The sequence below is a fragment of the Scyliorhinus torazame genome, chromosome 21 (assembly GCF_047496885.1).
Source record: "Scyliorhinus torazame isolate Kashiwa2021f chromosome 21, sScyTor2.1, whole genome shotgun sequence".
Taxonomy (NCBI): Eukaryota; Metazoa; Chordata; class Chondrichthyes; order Carcharhiniformes; family Scyliorhinidae; genus Scyliorhinus; species Scyliorhinus torazame.
In genome coordinates this window covers 134,514,003-134,528,304 of record NC_092727.1, presented here as the reverse complement: position 1 = coordinate 134,528,304, position 14,302 = coordinate 134,514,003, and the positions used below count along the sequence as shown (strand labels likewise).

Genomic DNA, 14,302 nt, shown 5'->3' with positions numbered 1-14,302 from the left:
ACCCTGGCACCAGGGAGGCAACATACCATCCTGGAGTCTCTTCCACGTCCACAGAAGCGCCTATCTGTGCCCCTGACTATAGAGTCCCCTATTACTATTGCTCTTCTGCGCTTTGACCCTCCCTTCTGAACATCAGAGCCAGCCGTGGTGCCACTGCTCTGGCTGCTGCTGTTTTCCCCTGATAGGCTATCCCCCCCCGACAGTATCCAAAGGGATACTTTCGAGAGGGGGACAACCACAGGGGATTCCTGCACTGACTGCCTGCCCTTTCTGGTGGTCACCCATTTCTCTGCCTGCACCTTGGGTGTGACCACATTTACATAACTGCGATCTATGACGCTTTCCGCCACCTGCATGCTCCTAAGTGCATCCAATTGCTGCTCCAACCGAACCATGCGGTCTGTGAGGAGCTCCAGTTGGGTGCACTTTCTGCAGATGAAGCCATCCGGGACGCTGGAAGCCTCCCGGACCTGCCACATCTCACAGTCCGAGCACAGCACCCCTCTAACTGACGTTGCGTCAATTAATTAAAATTAAAATTTGTCTTTTTTTAAAAACTATTTTCATAAAAATTTCAAAGTTACTGTCAACTATCTGTTTCCTAGCACTAGATTTCTAATAGAAATGCGATAGCTAACTATAATACTCTCCGATCTCTGGCTTAGATATCCCTCTAAATTATAATTAAGTTATTATGTTTAATTAGTTACCAAATACTCAAATTTTTTTTAAATTTAGGGTAGAATCCCAACCAGCCACTCTGGCCACAGCTTTTCTGTGATGTCACTTCAGTTTCCCCCCGACACACACAATTTGAAAAAAGGTATAAAAGTAAAAATAAGTAAAAATCACTTACTTACCTTCTGAGTGTCTTAGATGTTCTCAGGTTCTCTCGCTGACAGAGACTGCTCCTCCACCTCCGAACCTTGACCTGCACAATGCTAATAATATAATAATAATATAATATGGCACTTGCCTTACACCAATGGGTCTTATTATTAGGTTAGAGGAGGAGGGCGGGTGGGAGACACTACACGTGTAGTGTCTCGGGTTTCCTCTCCACCAGAATTTATTGGTTGGGCGGGGGGGGGGGACTTCCCAGAGGTCCGCGGGTCGAACTTCCGGTTCCCACCTTATATAAAAACAAATAAAACAGAAAAGAAGAACAGACACGGGACCAGGTAAGGCTTTTTAAAGTAAGTACTCACCTCCCAGAAGGCCCCTGCGCACCGCTGCCGCCGAAATCCAAAGGGCTGCTCCTGTAAAGGTAAGTGGTTTTAAAGTCGCTACTCACCTCCCAGAGGGCCCCTGCGCACCGCTGCCGCTGAAATCCAAAGGGCTGCTCCTGTAAAGGCAAGGCTCACACTTCTCTACATTAAACTCCATTTGCCACCTCTCAGCCCAGCTCTGCAGCTTATCTATGTCCCTCTGTAACCTGCTACATCCTTCCGCACTATCGACAACACCACCGACTTTAGTGTCATCTGCAAATTTACTCACCCACCCTTCTGCGCCCTCCTCTAGGTCATTGATAAAAATGACAAACAGCAACGGCCCCAGAACAGATCCTTGTGGTACGCCACTTGTAACTGAACTCCATTCTGAACATTTCCCATCAACCACCACCCTCTGTCTTCTTTCAGCTAGCCAATTTCTGATCCACATCTCTAAATCACCCTCAATCCCCAGCCTCCGTATTTTCTGCAATAGCCTACCGTGGGGAACCTTATCAAACGCTTTACTGAAATCCATATACACCACATCAACTGCTCTACCCTCGTCTACCTGTTCAGTCACCTTCTCAAAGAACTCGATAAGGTTTGTGAGGCATGACCTACCCTTCACAAAGCCATGCTGACTATCCCTAATCATATTATTCCTATCTAGATGATTATAAATCTCGTCTCTTATAATCCCCTCCAAGACTTTACCCACAACAGACGTGAGGCTCACCGGTCTATAGTTGCCGGGGTTGTCTCTACTCCCCTTCTTGAACAAAGGGACCACATTTGCTATCCTCCAGTCCTCTGGCACTATTCCTGTAGCCAATGATGACAAAAATCAAAGCCAAAGGCCCAGCAATCTCTTCCCTGGCTTCCCAGAGAATCCTAGGATAAATCCCATCAAGCCCCGGGGACTTATCTATTTTCAGCCTGTCCATATTTGCCAACACCTCTTCCCTACGTACCTCAATGCCATCTATTCTAATAGCCTGGGTCTCAGCATTCTCCTCCACAACATTATCTTTTTCCTGAGTGAATACTGACGAAAAATATTCATTTAGTATCTCGCCTGTCTCTTCAGACTCCACACACAACTTCCCATCCCTGTCCTTGACTGGTTCTACTCTTACCCTAGTCATTCTTTTATTCCTGACCTACCTATAGAAAGCTTTTGGGTTTTCCTTGATCCTACCTGCCAAATACTTCTCATGTCCCCTCCTTGCTCGTCTTGGCTCTCTCTTTAGATCCTTCCTCGCTACCTTGTAACTATCAAGCGCCCCAACTGAAACTTCACTCCTACTCTTCACAGAGGCCTCCTTCTTCCTCTTAACAAGAGATTCCACTTCTTTGGTAAACCACGGTTCCCTCGCTCGACGCCTTCCTCCCTGCCTGACCGGTACGTACTTATCAAGAACACGTAGTAGCTGTTCCATAAACAAGCTCCACATATCCAATGTGCCCAACACTTGCAGCCTACTTCTCCAACCTATCCCCCCCAAGTCATGTCTAATGGCATCATAATTGCCCTTCCCCCAGCTATAACTCTTGCCCTGCGGGGTATACTTATCCCTTTCCATCACTAACGTAAACGTCACCGAATTGTGGTAACTGTCCCCAAAGTGCTCTCCTACCTCCAAATCCAACACCTGGCCTGGTTCATTACCCAAAAACCAAATCCAATGTGGCCTCTCCTCTTGTTGGCCTGTCAACATATTGTGCCAGGAAACCCTCCTGCACACATTGTACAAAAAACGACCCATCTAATGTACTCGAACTATATCTTTTCCAGTTAGGTTCCTCTTTTGGGAACCGGTGCCGACACGATGGGCCAAATGGCTTCCTGTGTGTTGCTCTGTTTGGTTGGTTCTGAATATGGCGGTCAATATGGTCGCCTTCCTTAATCGATACCGCCACAAGGTTCAAAACCGAATACTGATCAAAGAGCCAATACACCAGTTAGTTAGTTCAAAGTCAATACTATTTATTTACACACACAGTAATATCTACTCATGCACAAAATACTACAGACTAAACTATCACTACTGCTAAAGCCTCTACTTTGCTTCGGGCCCCCACTCAGTCAGAGGAACAATGGCCGTTGTTCGGTTCTGAGGCTGTTGGGTTCGAAGTGGTGAAGGGAAAACAGCGAAGGACGTCCGTCTGGTAGCGAGTGTTGACCTTGGACTTACTTGCTTCTGGTACAACTGGTGGACGGGTCTCTCTGCTGTGAGAGCCGGGTCCAAGAGAGCGATTCTGTCTTGGGGCTTCTTCTTATACCTGAAGGGGGCTTCGCGCGCTTTTGGGCGGGCCTTGAACTTGGCCCCAATCAATTGGGCCGTTTCTTGATCACGTATTGATCCTGACCAATAAAGGGGCGGGTGCCCTGATGGCTGGGCGTGTCCTAGGTGGCCGTTGGCCTGGCTTTGTTTTCTGCTTTCGGTTTGGGGAACTGGCGCCACGAGGTCTGGAGCCAGATCGGTTACTGAAGTATCTCCCTTTGTTCCCGGAGGTGGGCCATCCATAGGCTAATAGACCTACAGTTTCAGTCTTGTCTGGGAGCTATGGCTCCAATATGCAGACAGGCTCTGTGCCTGCTTGTGCTCTGTGCACTGCCACAGAGGGCGGTGGAGGCCGGGACGTTGAGTGTCTTTAAGAAAGAAGTTGATAAATTCTTGATTTCTCGAGGAATTAAGGGCTATGGAGAGAGAGCGGGTAAATGGAGTTGAAATCAGCCATGATTGAATGGTGGAGTGGACTCAATGGGCCGAATGGCCTTACTTCCGCTCCTATGTCTTATGGTCTTATGCTTGCTTTCTTAACATTGTCCATTTTTCCCTGTAATCTTTGCAAATGTCCATTTTGTATTCTGGAAGTGGCCATCCCAGATGGCTACATGTGCTGTAAATAACAACAATAAATATATCATTTGCCACCTTAACTACTGTATCTACCTGCTCTGCTACCTTAAGGGACGGGTGTACATGCACACCAAGGTCCCTCTGATCCTCAGTGCTTCCCAGGGTCCTGCTGTTTATCGTGTATTCCCTCGCCTTGTTTGCCCTGCCCAAGTGCATCACCTCACACTTATTCGGATTGAATTCCATTTGCCGCTGACTAGCCCATCTGACCATCCCGTCTATATCCTCCTAAAATCCATGGCTCACTATTTACCATCTCACCAATTTTTGTATCATCTGCAAACTTACTGATTCCATTCATACCTAAATCAAAACATAGAAAATAGGAGCAGGAAGAAGTCATTCGGCCCTTCGAGCTGCTCCACCATTTGTTATGATCATGGCTGACCATCCAACTCAATAGCCTAATCCTGTTTCCCACCAGATCCTTTGATTCCCTTCGCCTCAAGTGCTATATCTAACTGCTTCTTGTAAACATACAATATTTTTGCCTCAATTACTTCCTGTTGTAATAATGTGGAGATGCCAACGTTGGACTGGAGTGGGCACAGTAAGACGTCAGGTTAATGTCCCAACAGGTTTATTTGAAACCACTAGCTTTCGGAGTGCAGCTCCTTCCTCAGGTGAGTCAGGTGTTGGGAGAATTCTTACTGTTCCTGTTGTAACAAATCCCACAGGCCGACCACTCTCTTCTGGGTGAAGAAATTTCTCCTCATCTCTGTCCTAAATGGTCTACCCCATATTCTCAGACTGTGACCCCTGGTTCTAGACACACCCACCATCGGGAACATCCTTCCTGCATCTACCCTGTCTAGTCCTGTTCGAATTTTATAGGTTTCTATGAGATCCCCCCTCAATCTTCTAAACTCCAGCGAATACAATCCTAACCGATTCAATCTCTCCTCACACGTCAGCCCCACCATCCCAGGAATCAGTCTGGTAAACCTTCTCTTCATTCCCTCTAGAGCAAGAACATCCTTCCTCAGATAAAGAGATCAAAACTGCAGGCAATATTCCAGGTGAGGCCCTGTATAATTGCAGTAAGACATCCCTTCACCTGTACTCGAATCCTCTCGCAATGAAGGCCAACATACCATTTGCCTTCTTTACCGCCGGCTGCACCTGCATGCTTACCTTCAGCGACTGGTGCACAAGGACACCCAGGTCTCGTTGCACATTCCCCTCCTAATTTATGGTCATTCAGATAATAATCTGCATTCCCGATTCTACCAAAGTGGATAACCTTTAATTATCCAAATTATACAGCATCTGCCATTCATTTGCCCACTCACTCAACTTGTCCAAATCACACTGAAGGATCTCTGTATCCTCCTCACAGCTCACACTCACACCCAACTTAGTGCCATCAGCAAATTTGGAGATATTACATTTTGTTCCCTCATTTAAATCATTACAGATTGTGGTGACCGTATTGAGGTGTTCAAAATTCTAGACAATTTTGACAGGGTAAAGAAGGATATTCTGTTTCCACTACTTGGTATGTCAGTGACTAGGGGTCACAATTTCAAGATGGCCAGCAAGAGAGCTCGGAGTGAGATGAGGAGAAACTTCTTTACTCAGAGTTGTTGGGGTTTGGAATGCGCTGCTTGGGAGAATGATGGAGGTGGATTACATTGGAGGTTTCCAAAGAGAGCTCGACATATATTTGAAAGCGATGAATTTAGAGGACTCTGGAGATGGGGATGGGGAATGGGATTAGCTTGGTTGCTCTTTTGGGAGAGGTGCTGACACGATGGGCCGAATGGCGTCCTCTGCTGTAACTAACAGACAGACAGTATATTGTGAATAGCTGGGGTCCCAGCACCGATGCCTGCGCTACCCCACCGGTCACTGCAATTTGAAAAAGACCTGTTAATTCCTATTCGTTGTTTCCTGTCTGTCAACCAGTTTTCTATCCATCTCAATGCACTGCCACAATCCCATGCACTTTAATTTTATACTTTAATCCCTTCTGCGGGACTTTGTCAGAAGCCTTCTGAAAGTCCAAATGTATCACATCCACTGGCTTTCCTCGTCAACTCTACTAGTTGCATCCATAAAATAATTTATATAAACCACAAACAGCAAGGGTCCTAACACGGCCCCTGTGGGACCCCACTGTGCACAGGCTTCCAGTCAGAAAAACACCCCTCGACCATCACCCCCTGCTTCCTGCCACTCAGCCAATTCTGGATCCAAATTTCCTTGGATCTTATGAGCTCTTAGCTTCACAATCAGTCTTCCATTTGGGACCTTATCAAAAGCCTTGATAAAGTCCAAGTAGACTATGTCAAATGTATTTCCCTCATCTACCTCTTTAAATCAAGTTGGTCAGACATGACCTCCCATTAACAAAACCATGCTGACTGTTCTTGATTAATCGCTGCCTCTCCAAATGCAGATTAATTCTGTCTCTCAGATTTACTTCCGATAGTTTCCCCACCAATGAAGTTAGGCTGACTGGCCTGTAGGGCGGCACAGTGGTTAGCACTGCTGCCTCACATGCCAGGAACCCGGGTTCAATTCCAGCCTTGGGTGACTGATTGTGTGGAGTATTCACGTTCTCCCCGTGTTTATTTTTTTTGTTCCTTGGCTCTAGCCAGAGAGGTTCTGACCTTGACTCTCCTCGATTGTCCTCTTTCTCCAGCACAGCAAAGGTCTCCTTAATTAATACCACCACCTCTCCCATTTTTCTTTCTTTCCTGGACACTTTGTATCCATGACTATTTAACACCCAATCCTGCCCTTCTGTGAGCCATGTTTCTGTTTTAAACACAGCGTCATATTTCTGTGTGGCATTCTGCACCTGTAACTCACCAGTTTCATTTAACACCTTCTCCTGGTTCACGTTCCCCAGCTATGTTAATTTGAACCCTCCCCAATAGCAAACCCCGCACAATGAACTCAATCCCAGCTGTTTAGGTACAATCCATTGGGCCCATGTAGGCCCCATCTCCCCAGAGCTGGCCACATTGTCCCAAGAATCTAATGCCCTCCTTCCTGCACAAGCCTGCTATCCATGCATTCATCTGCTTTATCCTCCTATTGCTGAACCCATACGTGGCACTGGGAGTAATTTGTAGTTCACTATTTTTGACGTTCTGCTGGCTAATTTCCTTCCACTTTTTCTTTCTGAATCCGCTCTGACCAGAAACTGCCCCCTCTACTTGTACTGAGTTTTCACCATCTCTCTGTGCCCTTTGTAACCCCACTGCTCTGTGTTTCTTGTTGCTCAGATTGAGCTCTCCGTTCCCTCTTTGCATTCTTTGTAGCCCCTCTGTTCTCGCTGTTCCTCACCTCTCTGACTGAGTTCTCACCTTCCATCCATGTGCTGTTTGCAGTCCCTCTGCTCTCACTGTTCTTTTTGAGAGCTAGTGCAGCCACGTTGGGCTGAGTTGCCTCCTGCGCTGTAACAATTCTGTGAAACTGTTCCCCGTGCAGGAAAGATCAAAAACCAAAGACATAATTTTAAGGTCTTCGACAAAAGTACCGAAGACGACATGAGGAAAATCCTTTTTTTATACAAGAGTGATCGGGAAAGAAGACTTGTGGTGCAGTGTGTAGTGTCCTATCTCTGGGCCATAAATCCCGGGTTAAAGTTCCACTCCAAAACTTGATCGCTACGGAACGTCTGTGCATAAAATGGCAAAACAGATTGATTATCAGCCTGTACATCCTTCCAATTTGCCTGACAGCAGGTGGTAAAGAGCAGGAGAGTTTCCTGGAGAAGGCAAACCACTGCAGTACTTTTCCCAGAATTACCATGGGCCAATCCAATCGAAGCCATGGTCACCAGTGCCCTCTTTGGGCATGGTACCTGCAGGAGGAGTTGAAGGAGTAGTTAGGATCTGGAATGCACTGTCTGAAAGGGTGGAGGAAGCGTGTTCACAGTCGTCTAAGCACTTCTGAATTGTAGTCAATTTTGGGAACGTAGCAGCCAATTTAGCAAGACATTTTTATGGACCCCTTGCTGATGAGGAAGCTGGGTTGTTAATTGTTTTGTAAAGTAGGGCTGGTGGACATGGTATCTGCATCTAACCTGTGCTGTGCTTGTGATACCAGAACAGATACTAACTCCAGTTGTATCTGAATTAGAACTTAAAGAGCTGAATAATTCAATGACAACTGAAGAAATGTCTTTGGAAATCGCCACGTTAAACCAGGAATGTGCATCACACCAAGAGAGACTGAAGAAAATCAAGTCTGCAACCAACCATGTTGCCCCAGAGGATAAAGAGAAGGTGAATCCATTATTCAGCAGGATTGCTACAGCTCCAGTTCATTTAATTAATCTATGTATCTTGCTAAATGTTTGGCCCAGAATTTCATCAAACAAGATAATTGATAATTTATGCCAGTCTTGCCATCAGCAACATGCACCAAAACTTCCTGGTACATACACCAGATTGTAAAACAGTGTAAGTGATTGGGGCCAGCAGAAAGCACAGAACCTGTGCTGTATTTTTGTATATTTGATAATTACAGATTGAAGCTATTAAACCTCGCTTTATGCACATTAAGCACAATGTGTTTAGAAAGCACCATCGTGGAAGCTTTTCATTTTTTAATGTAACTGGTTCTGGGGCTGCCATCGACTCACCTGCCTTTTAGACATGTGGCATCAGCTCATCCTAATTCATGTTCAGCATTCACACCAAGCTGCACAAGCTGGACTACTATTGCAGTAAAAAGAATCTCAATGGTTAAAACTTGTGTAACTTCATACAAGTGTCTCCTAATTAATCTTACCCTGTCTAACTTAAATAGCCAACCACATGGGCACAGTATAATCCTTGAATATTTTAAATCCTCCAATGAAATTTCTCCAAGTCTATGCTTTGCTAGAGTAAAAAGACTCAACTCTCTAAACCCATAATAACGAAAGACTTTTTCAACGTGACCTTAATCAGCATACCCTCTCCAAAGCCGATCTCACCTACTGTGTGGGAACCAAACTGGTCTGTAAAAGGACATCAAAATGCTTGAAATTGGTAAGAAGGAACCTGTATAATGTATGAAAATAGAGCTGATGGTGCATGGTGGAGGATTTGGACTATTTTATTTATTCTTTCATGAGATGTGGGTATCGCTGGAAAGGCCATCCCTAATTTCTCTTGAACTGAGCGTCTCGCTTGGCTATTTCAGAGGACAGTTAAGAGTTTATCACATTGCTGTGGGTCTGAAGTCACTTGCAATTCAGACGAGGAATGGTTGGCAGGTTTCCTTCCCTAATGTGTATTCATAAAATGATGGCCGTTTATGATTGATCGTATCATGGTCAACGTTACTGAAACTAGAATTCAATTTTATTAATCAAATTGTGCTGTGGCAGGATTTGAACCTGTATCCCCAGAGTACAGTTTAGGCATCTGAATTACTCGTCCATTTACATTAACACTACACCATCGTCTCCATTTGAAGCTGGGAAAGAGCACATGAAATGGATTCTTGGGGTAATAAAAGTGCTGATGAGGATTTGAATTTAAAAGGTAGGAGTGGGAGCTGGTAATAACCGATCAGATATGAACCGATAGCATAGTGGCTACACAGTGCCAGGTATAGCCGAATATGCAATGGCAGATACATGCAAGAATGGTACGAGTCAAAGGACGAGTAAAACTTGATTCATCCAGAGCTTGACGTCAAGCAAGTAGTTAGATAATCCAACAGTAAGCTTCAAGTCGATGATGGTGTTGGTGGAGAAGACCTGGGTTTTTATGATATCACCAAGTGATATAAATAGATGATGAAATATCAGGTCCCTAAGATGGATTCCTCGAGCACAGGATTTCCTGGTCACTGGAAGAGATGGAGACTGTGTTTGGGTCGGTTGGAATAGGTGTATGCTGTGGAGGAGGAGTAAGCCATTCACACATTTTCATTGGACAAGTTTGATCAAGTTTATCTGTTGCTTTTAGTATCGTTCTAAACAGATTGGAGAACTTGAACAGATAGTCAGTGCCCCGTGGCTGGAAGGGAGATGGTGAAGAAATTGTAGATTTTAAGTGAACAGAAATCTTTTGAGATATCAGATGCTCAGTAGAGACACAATCCTTTAATTTTCTTTTTTCACTTTGAACTAACTAGGTTTATAATGAACGGAAGCTACTTGTGAAAGAATGGCGGAAAAGAAAGAGAATGGTGAGTGTTTTAAAATCTAGTATAATCTTGGGTTGCTGAGGCTGAGGTGGGTCAGTAACTCATACTGAATACAAATTAGAAAACTGGGCATTTGAGTCAATTGGCGAGCAGGGGAGGGGGGCGGATTATGTGGGAGTAAGGGGCTGTTATTGGACGGGAATTATTAGAGGTGTGATTTGGAATGGGGATTATTGAGCTTGGCTCCGGTCGCTCAAGTGTACTATTGATCTTACTGCAGCTATGAGACCAGTTTGAGTATCTACTGCTTTCGGTGGTGGACATCCAGTCGCCACTAAAAGAAGTCCATGATTTTAATGATCAAATATGAAGAACTTGACAACATTTAATTTGGTTTCAGAACCAAGTCTCAAAGAAATCTGATATTTCTACACATTGTGTAATTTGTAGAATTTCAACCATTTGTAGAATTTTAACATTTTGTCATATTCTGTGCAGGCTGTTGATTTGACTGATGCAGTTCTGGAAGGGTACCCCAAGAGCAGGAAGCAGTTTTTTGTAAGTTTAAAAAACAATTCTAGTCACTTTCAACTGGATCAAGTTTGGCTGTGTTTAATAGAAGTTAGGACTCTGCAACGAGTGTTTGGCAGTGGGACTATTAGTGAACAACAGGGAGCCATGCTTATTTTGACTATGTCACTGGATATTCTAGATGAACATGCATTTACTTGAACAAGTTATTTTCTTACATATTAATAATCTTTGTTAGTGCCACAAGTAGGCTTACATTAACACTGCAATGAAGTTACTGTGAAAATCCCCTAGTCGCCACATTCCGGCGCCTGTTCGGGTACACAGAAGGAGACTTCAGAATGTCCAAATTACCCAACAGCACGTCTTTCAGGACTTGTGGGAGGAAACCGGAGTATCCGGAAAAAACCCACGCAGACACAGGGAGAACGTGCAGACTCCATACAGACAGTGGTCTAAGCCGGAATTGAACCCGGGTCTTTGGCGTTGTGAAGCAACAGTGCTAACCACTGCTACCGTACACGAGCAACACCTGCAGCAGCAGATTGTCAAATCCCAGTCTAGCCTTTGGCCATCCATCCTGGATTTCTGCAACTAATGATCATCAAAGTCAAATTATTCCCTTGGATGGTTAAAATTGAGGACCGTTTCCATCAATCAGGCTGAACTAGAATGAGGCCGCTTAGAAGGAGAATCAGGAAATACATTTTCACACAAAAGGTTGTGGATATCTGGAAAACTCTCCCCTAAAAGGCAGTAGATGCTGGGGGTTAATTGGAGGCATGAAGACTAAAATCGATCATTTTATTTTTTGGGTAAGGCATTTGGAGTGAAGGTTCAAATCAGTCATGATCCAACTGATCGAGGATCTGAATGGCCTTTCCTGCTTCTAGTCCAAAGATAGCTGCCATTATGTAATTCTGGTAAAGCCACTCAAACAAAGTCCTGGATCAAGCAGTTGGCGGTGAGTTAGTCTGGGATGTACATCAGAGGTTGTCCTGCCAGATCCTCCACTGAACTGAAGGCAAATAAATAACTTTTAAATAACTAATAAAATTGAAGCCTAGCACAACTACCAGGCGGTGTTATCGGAGGGCAGGTGTGAGACCAGTGCCTCTGCTCTCCACTAAGGCAAATGGATGATAAATACTTTCCACATTAGACAAGCAGGACACTACCGGTGAGGATTTCTCAATAGCTTGGTGATGGCTTCCAGTGTTTGGTAGGCAACCTGGTACAATGTGTTGATGGTGTACAACATGCTCTAACAATCTCTTTTGGAGCCTATTTCAATAATATCTCCATTGGTTTATTAATTCAGGAGGAGATTGGTATAGAAACAGATGAAGATCACATGGTCACTGTACCAGACTTCTGAAGATTGGGAATGAAGGTCCTAAGAGATTTTATGTAAATATTAATAGCTATCTCCAGGTGCTTTTACCCAACAGAAAATGTTTTAAGACTTGTTGACATGCTGTATCTAGGAATTTGTGGATCCTCTGGTTGCTGGATGTTACCAGATCCTGCAGCTTGATGCAAATGTCACTGTGAAATTTGTTTAATTCTCAAGGTTACTGTGTTCTCATCTTCTGCATCTGATCACTTAAGAAGCATTACTTCACATTGAGCTGATATGATTATATTTGTGATTTCAACAAAAAGTTAGCTAGATGCTGCCCTTCCCTGTTCAAAATTCCAACATCACCCTTCAATTATTTTAATTGTGCTTTTGCGGTTCCTCTCTGCAGTGCTGCAGACTTCTGTTTTGGTTGACTCTGCGAGGCCCTGATGCATTGCAATGGCATCCAGTTTGTGGAGCTCTCCAGTGCATCAGATCTATTGCTGTCTGAAATCCATGGAGGATTACTCTGAATCTAAACTCAGGAATTTCCTAGCTTGGATGCTGAACTGACCTTGCTCATCTCTCCCTGCAGCTCAGCTATCAATGAATAATCAATACATCGAGTACAGACCCAATGTGTCAATATTATCTTTCATCGACTCTTATGGTTAAGCTATGTTTTTGGCTCAAAGATTTGTTTTTTCATGAGCTGGTATGGACTTCAGTGGTGGATGAACTGAAACTACAGTATTGTAAATGTGTTATTTTTCAGATTAAAATATTGCAATGTGATGCTGTTGTTCTTTCATTAAAAATTGTAAATAGACATCTCTAAAAACCCGGCATATCCTGATGTTCCCAAAGCTGTAATAAGGGTTCCCTCATTTCATAAAGAAAACCCGGAGTCCTGGTACAAGATCTTGGAGGGTTGTGGGACTGGAGGGAATTGCAAATAGGGGGAAAGTTAATACATGGTACGGTGTCACAGTGGTTAACACTGCTGCTTCACAGCGCCAGGGACCCAGGTTCAATTCTGGCCTTGGATGACTATATGAAGTTTGCCTGGATTGCCTCCGGGAGCTCCAGTTTCCCCCCACAGTCCCAGATGTGCAGGATAGGCCATAATAAATTACCCCTTAGTGTCCAGGGATGTGTAGGTTAGGTGGGTTATGGGGATAGTGCAGAGGAGTGGGCTTAGGTATGGTGCCCTTTCAGAGAGCCGGTGCAGACTCAATGGGCCGAATGGCCTCTTTCTGCATTGTTGGGATTCTGGGTGCTATGATGAAATTTGAAAACTAGGATGAGAATTTAAAAATTGAGGCTTTTAAAGAAAACCTTTCACTGGATGGCATTGTGAGCTAGGCAAGGATTTATTGTCCATCCCTATTTACCCTTGAAAAGGCGGTGATGAGCCACCTTCTTGAACACAGTCATACACATGGGGTCAGTGAGCCATTGAGCTGTTAGCGAAGGGAGTTCCAGCATTTTGACTCAATGGCTGAAGGAACGGTGAAATAGTTCTAGATGGTGTGTCATCTTGAGGAAAACTTGCAGGTGGTTGTGTTTCCATGCATCTTCAATTCTTTGAGGAAGTGACAAAGTTAATTGATGAGGGAAGGGCTGTAGATGTCATATACATGGACTTCAGTAAGGCGTTTGATAAAGTTTCCCATGGCAGGTTGATGGAAAAAGTGAAGTCGTATGGGGTTCAGGGTGTACTAGCTAGATGGATAAAGAACTGGCTGGGCAACAGGAGACAGAGAGTAGTGGTGGAAGGGAGTGTCTCAAAATGGAGAAAGGTGACTAGTGGTGTTCCACAGAGATCCGTGCTCGGACCACTGTTGTTTGTGATATACATAAATGATCTGGACAAAGGTATAGGTGGTCTGATTAGCAAGTTTGCAGATGATACTAAGATTGGTGGAGGACTGTCAGAGAATACAGCAAAATATAGATAGATTGGAGAGTTGGGCAGAGAAGTGGCAGATGGAGTTCAATCCAGGCAAATGCGAGGTGATGCATTTTGGAAGATCTTATTCAAGAGCGACTATACGGTCAATGGAAGAGTCCTGGGGAAAATTGATGTACAGAGAGATCTGGGAGTTCAGGTCCATTGTACTCCGAAGGTGGTAACGCAGGTCGATAGAGTGGTCAAGAAGGCATACAACATGCTTGCCTTCATTGGA

At 44.4% G+C, this 14,302-nt stretch overlaps 1 protein-coding gene across 5 annotated transcripts in view; it reads left to right on the top strand.

Moving 5' to 3' along the window:
* psmc3ip (PSMC3 interacting protein) overlaps positions 1-12,908 on the top strand; it is a 59,336-nt gene extending 46,428 nt beyond the window's left edge. For 3 of the 5 annotated variants that reach the window (XM_072487724.1, XM_072487725.1, XM_072487722.1), the window contains 5 exons: positions 5,107-5,160; positions 8,237-8,382; positions 10,229-10,282; positions 10,739-10,798; positions 12,093-12,908. In XM_072487724.1, coding sequence (XP_072343825.1) covers positions 5,107-5,160; positions 8,237-8,382; positions 10,229-10,282; positions 10,739-10,798; positions 12,093-12,149 — 371 coding nt within the window. In that variant the 3' untranslated portion in view covers positions 12,150-12,908. The remainder of the gene's footprint in view (positions 1-5,106; positions 5,161-8,236; positions 8,383-10,228; positions 10,283-10,738; positions 10,799-12,092) is intronic. The other 2 variants (XM_072487726.1, XM_072487723.1) reach the window with 1 other exon arrangement.
* Positions 12,909-14,302: the final 1,394 nt, after the last annotated feature.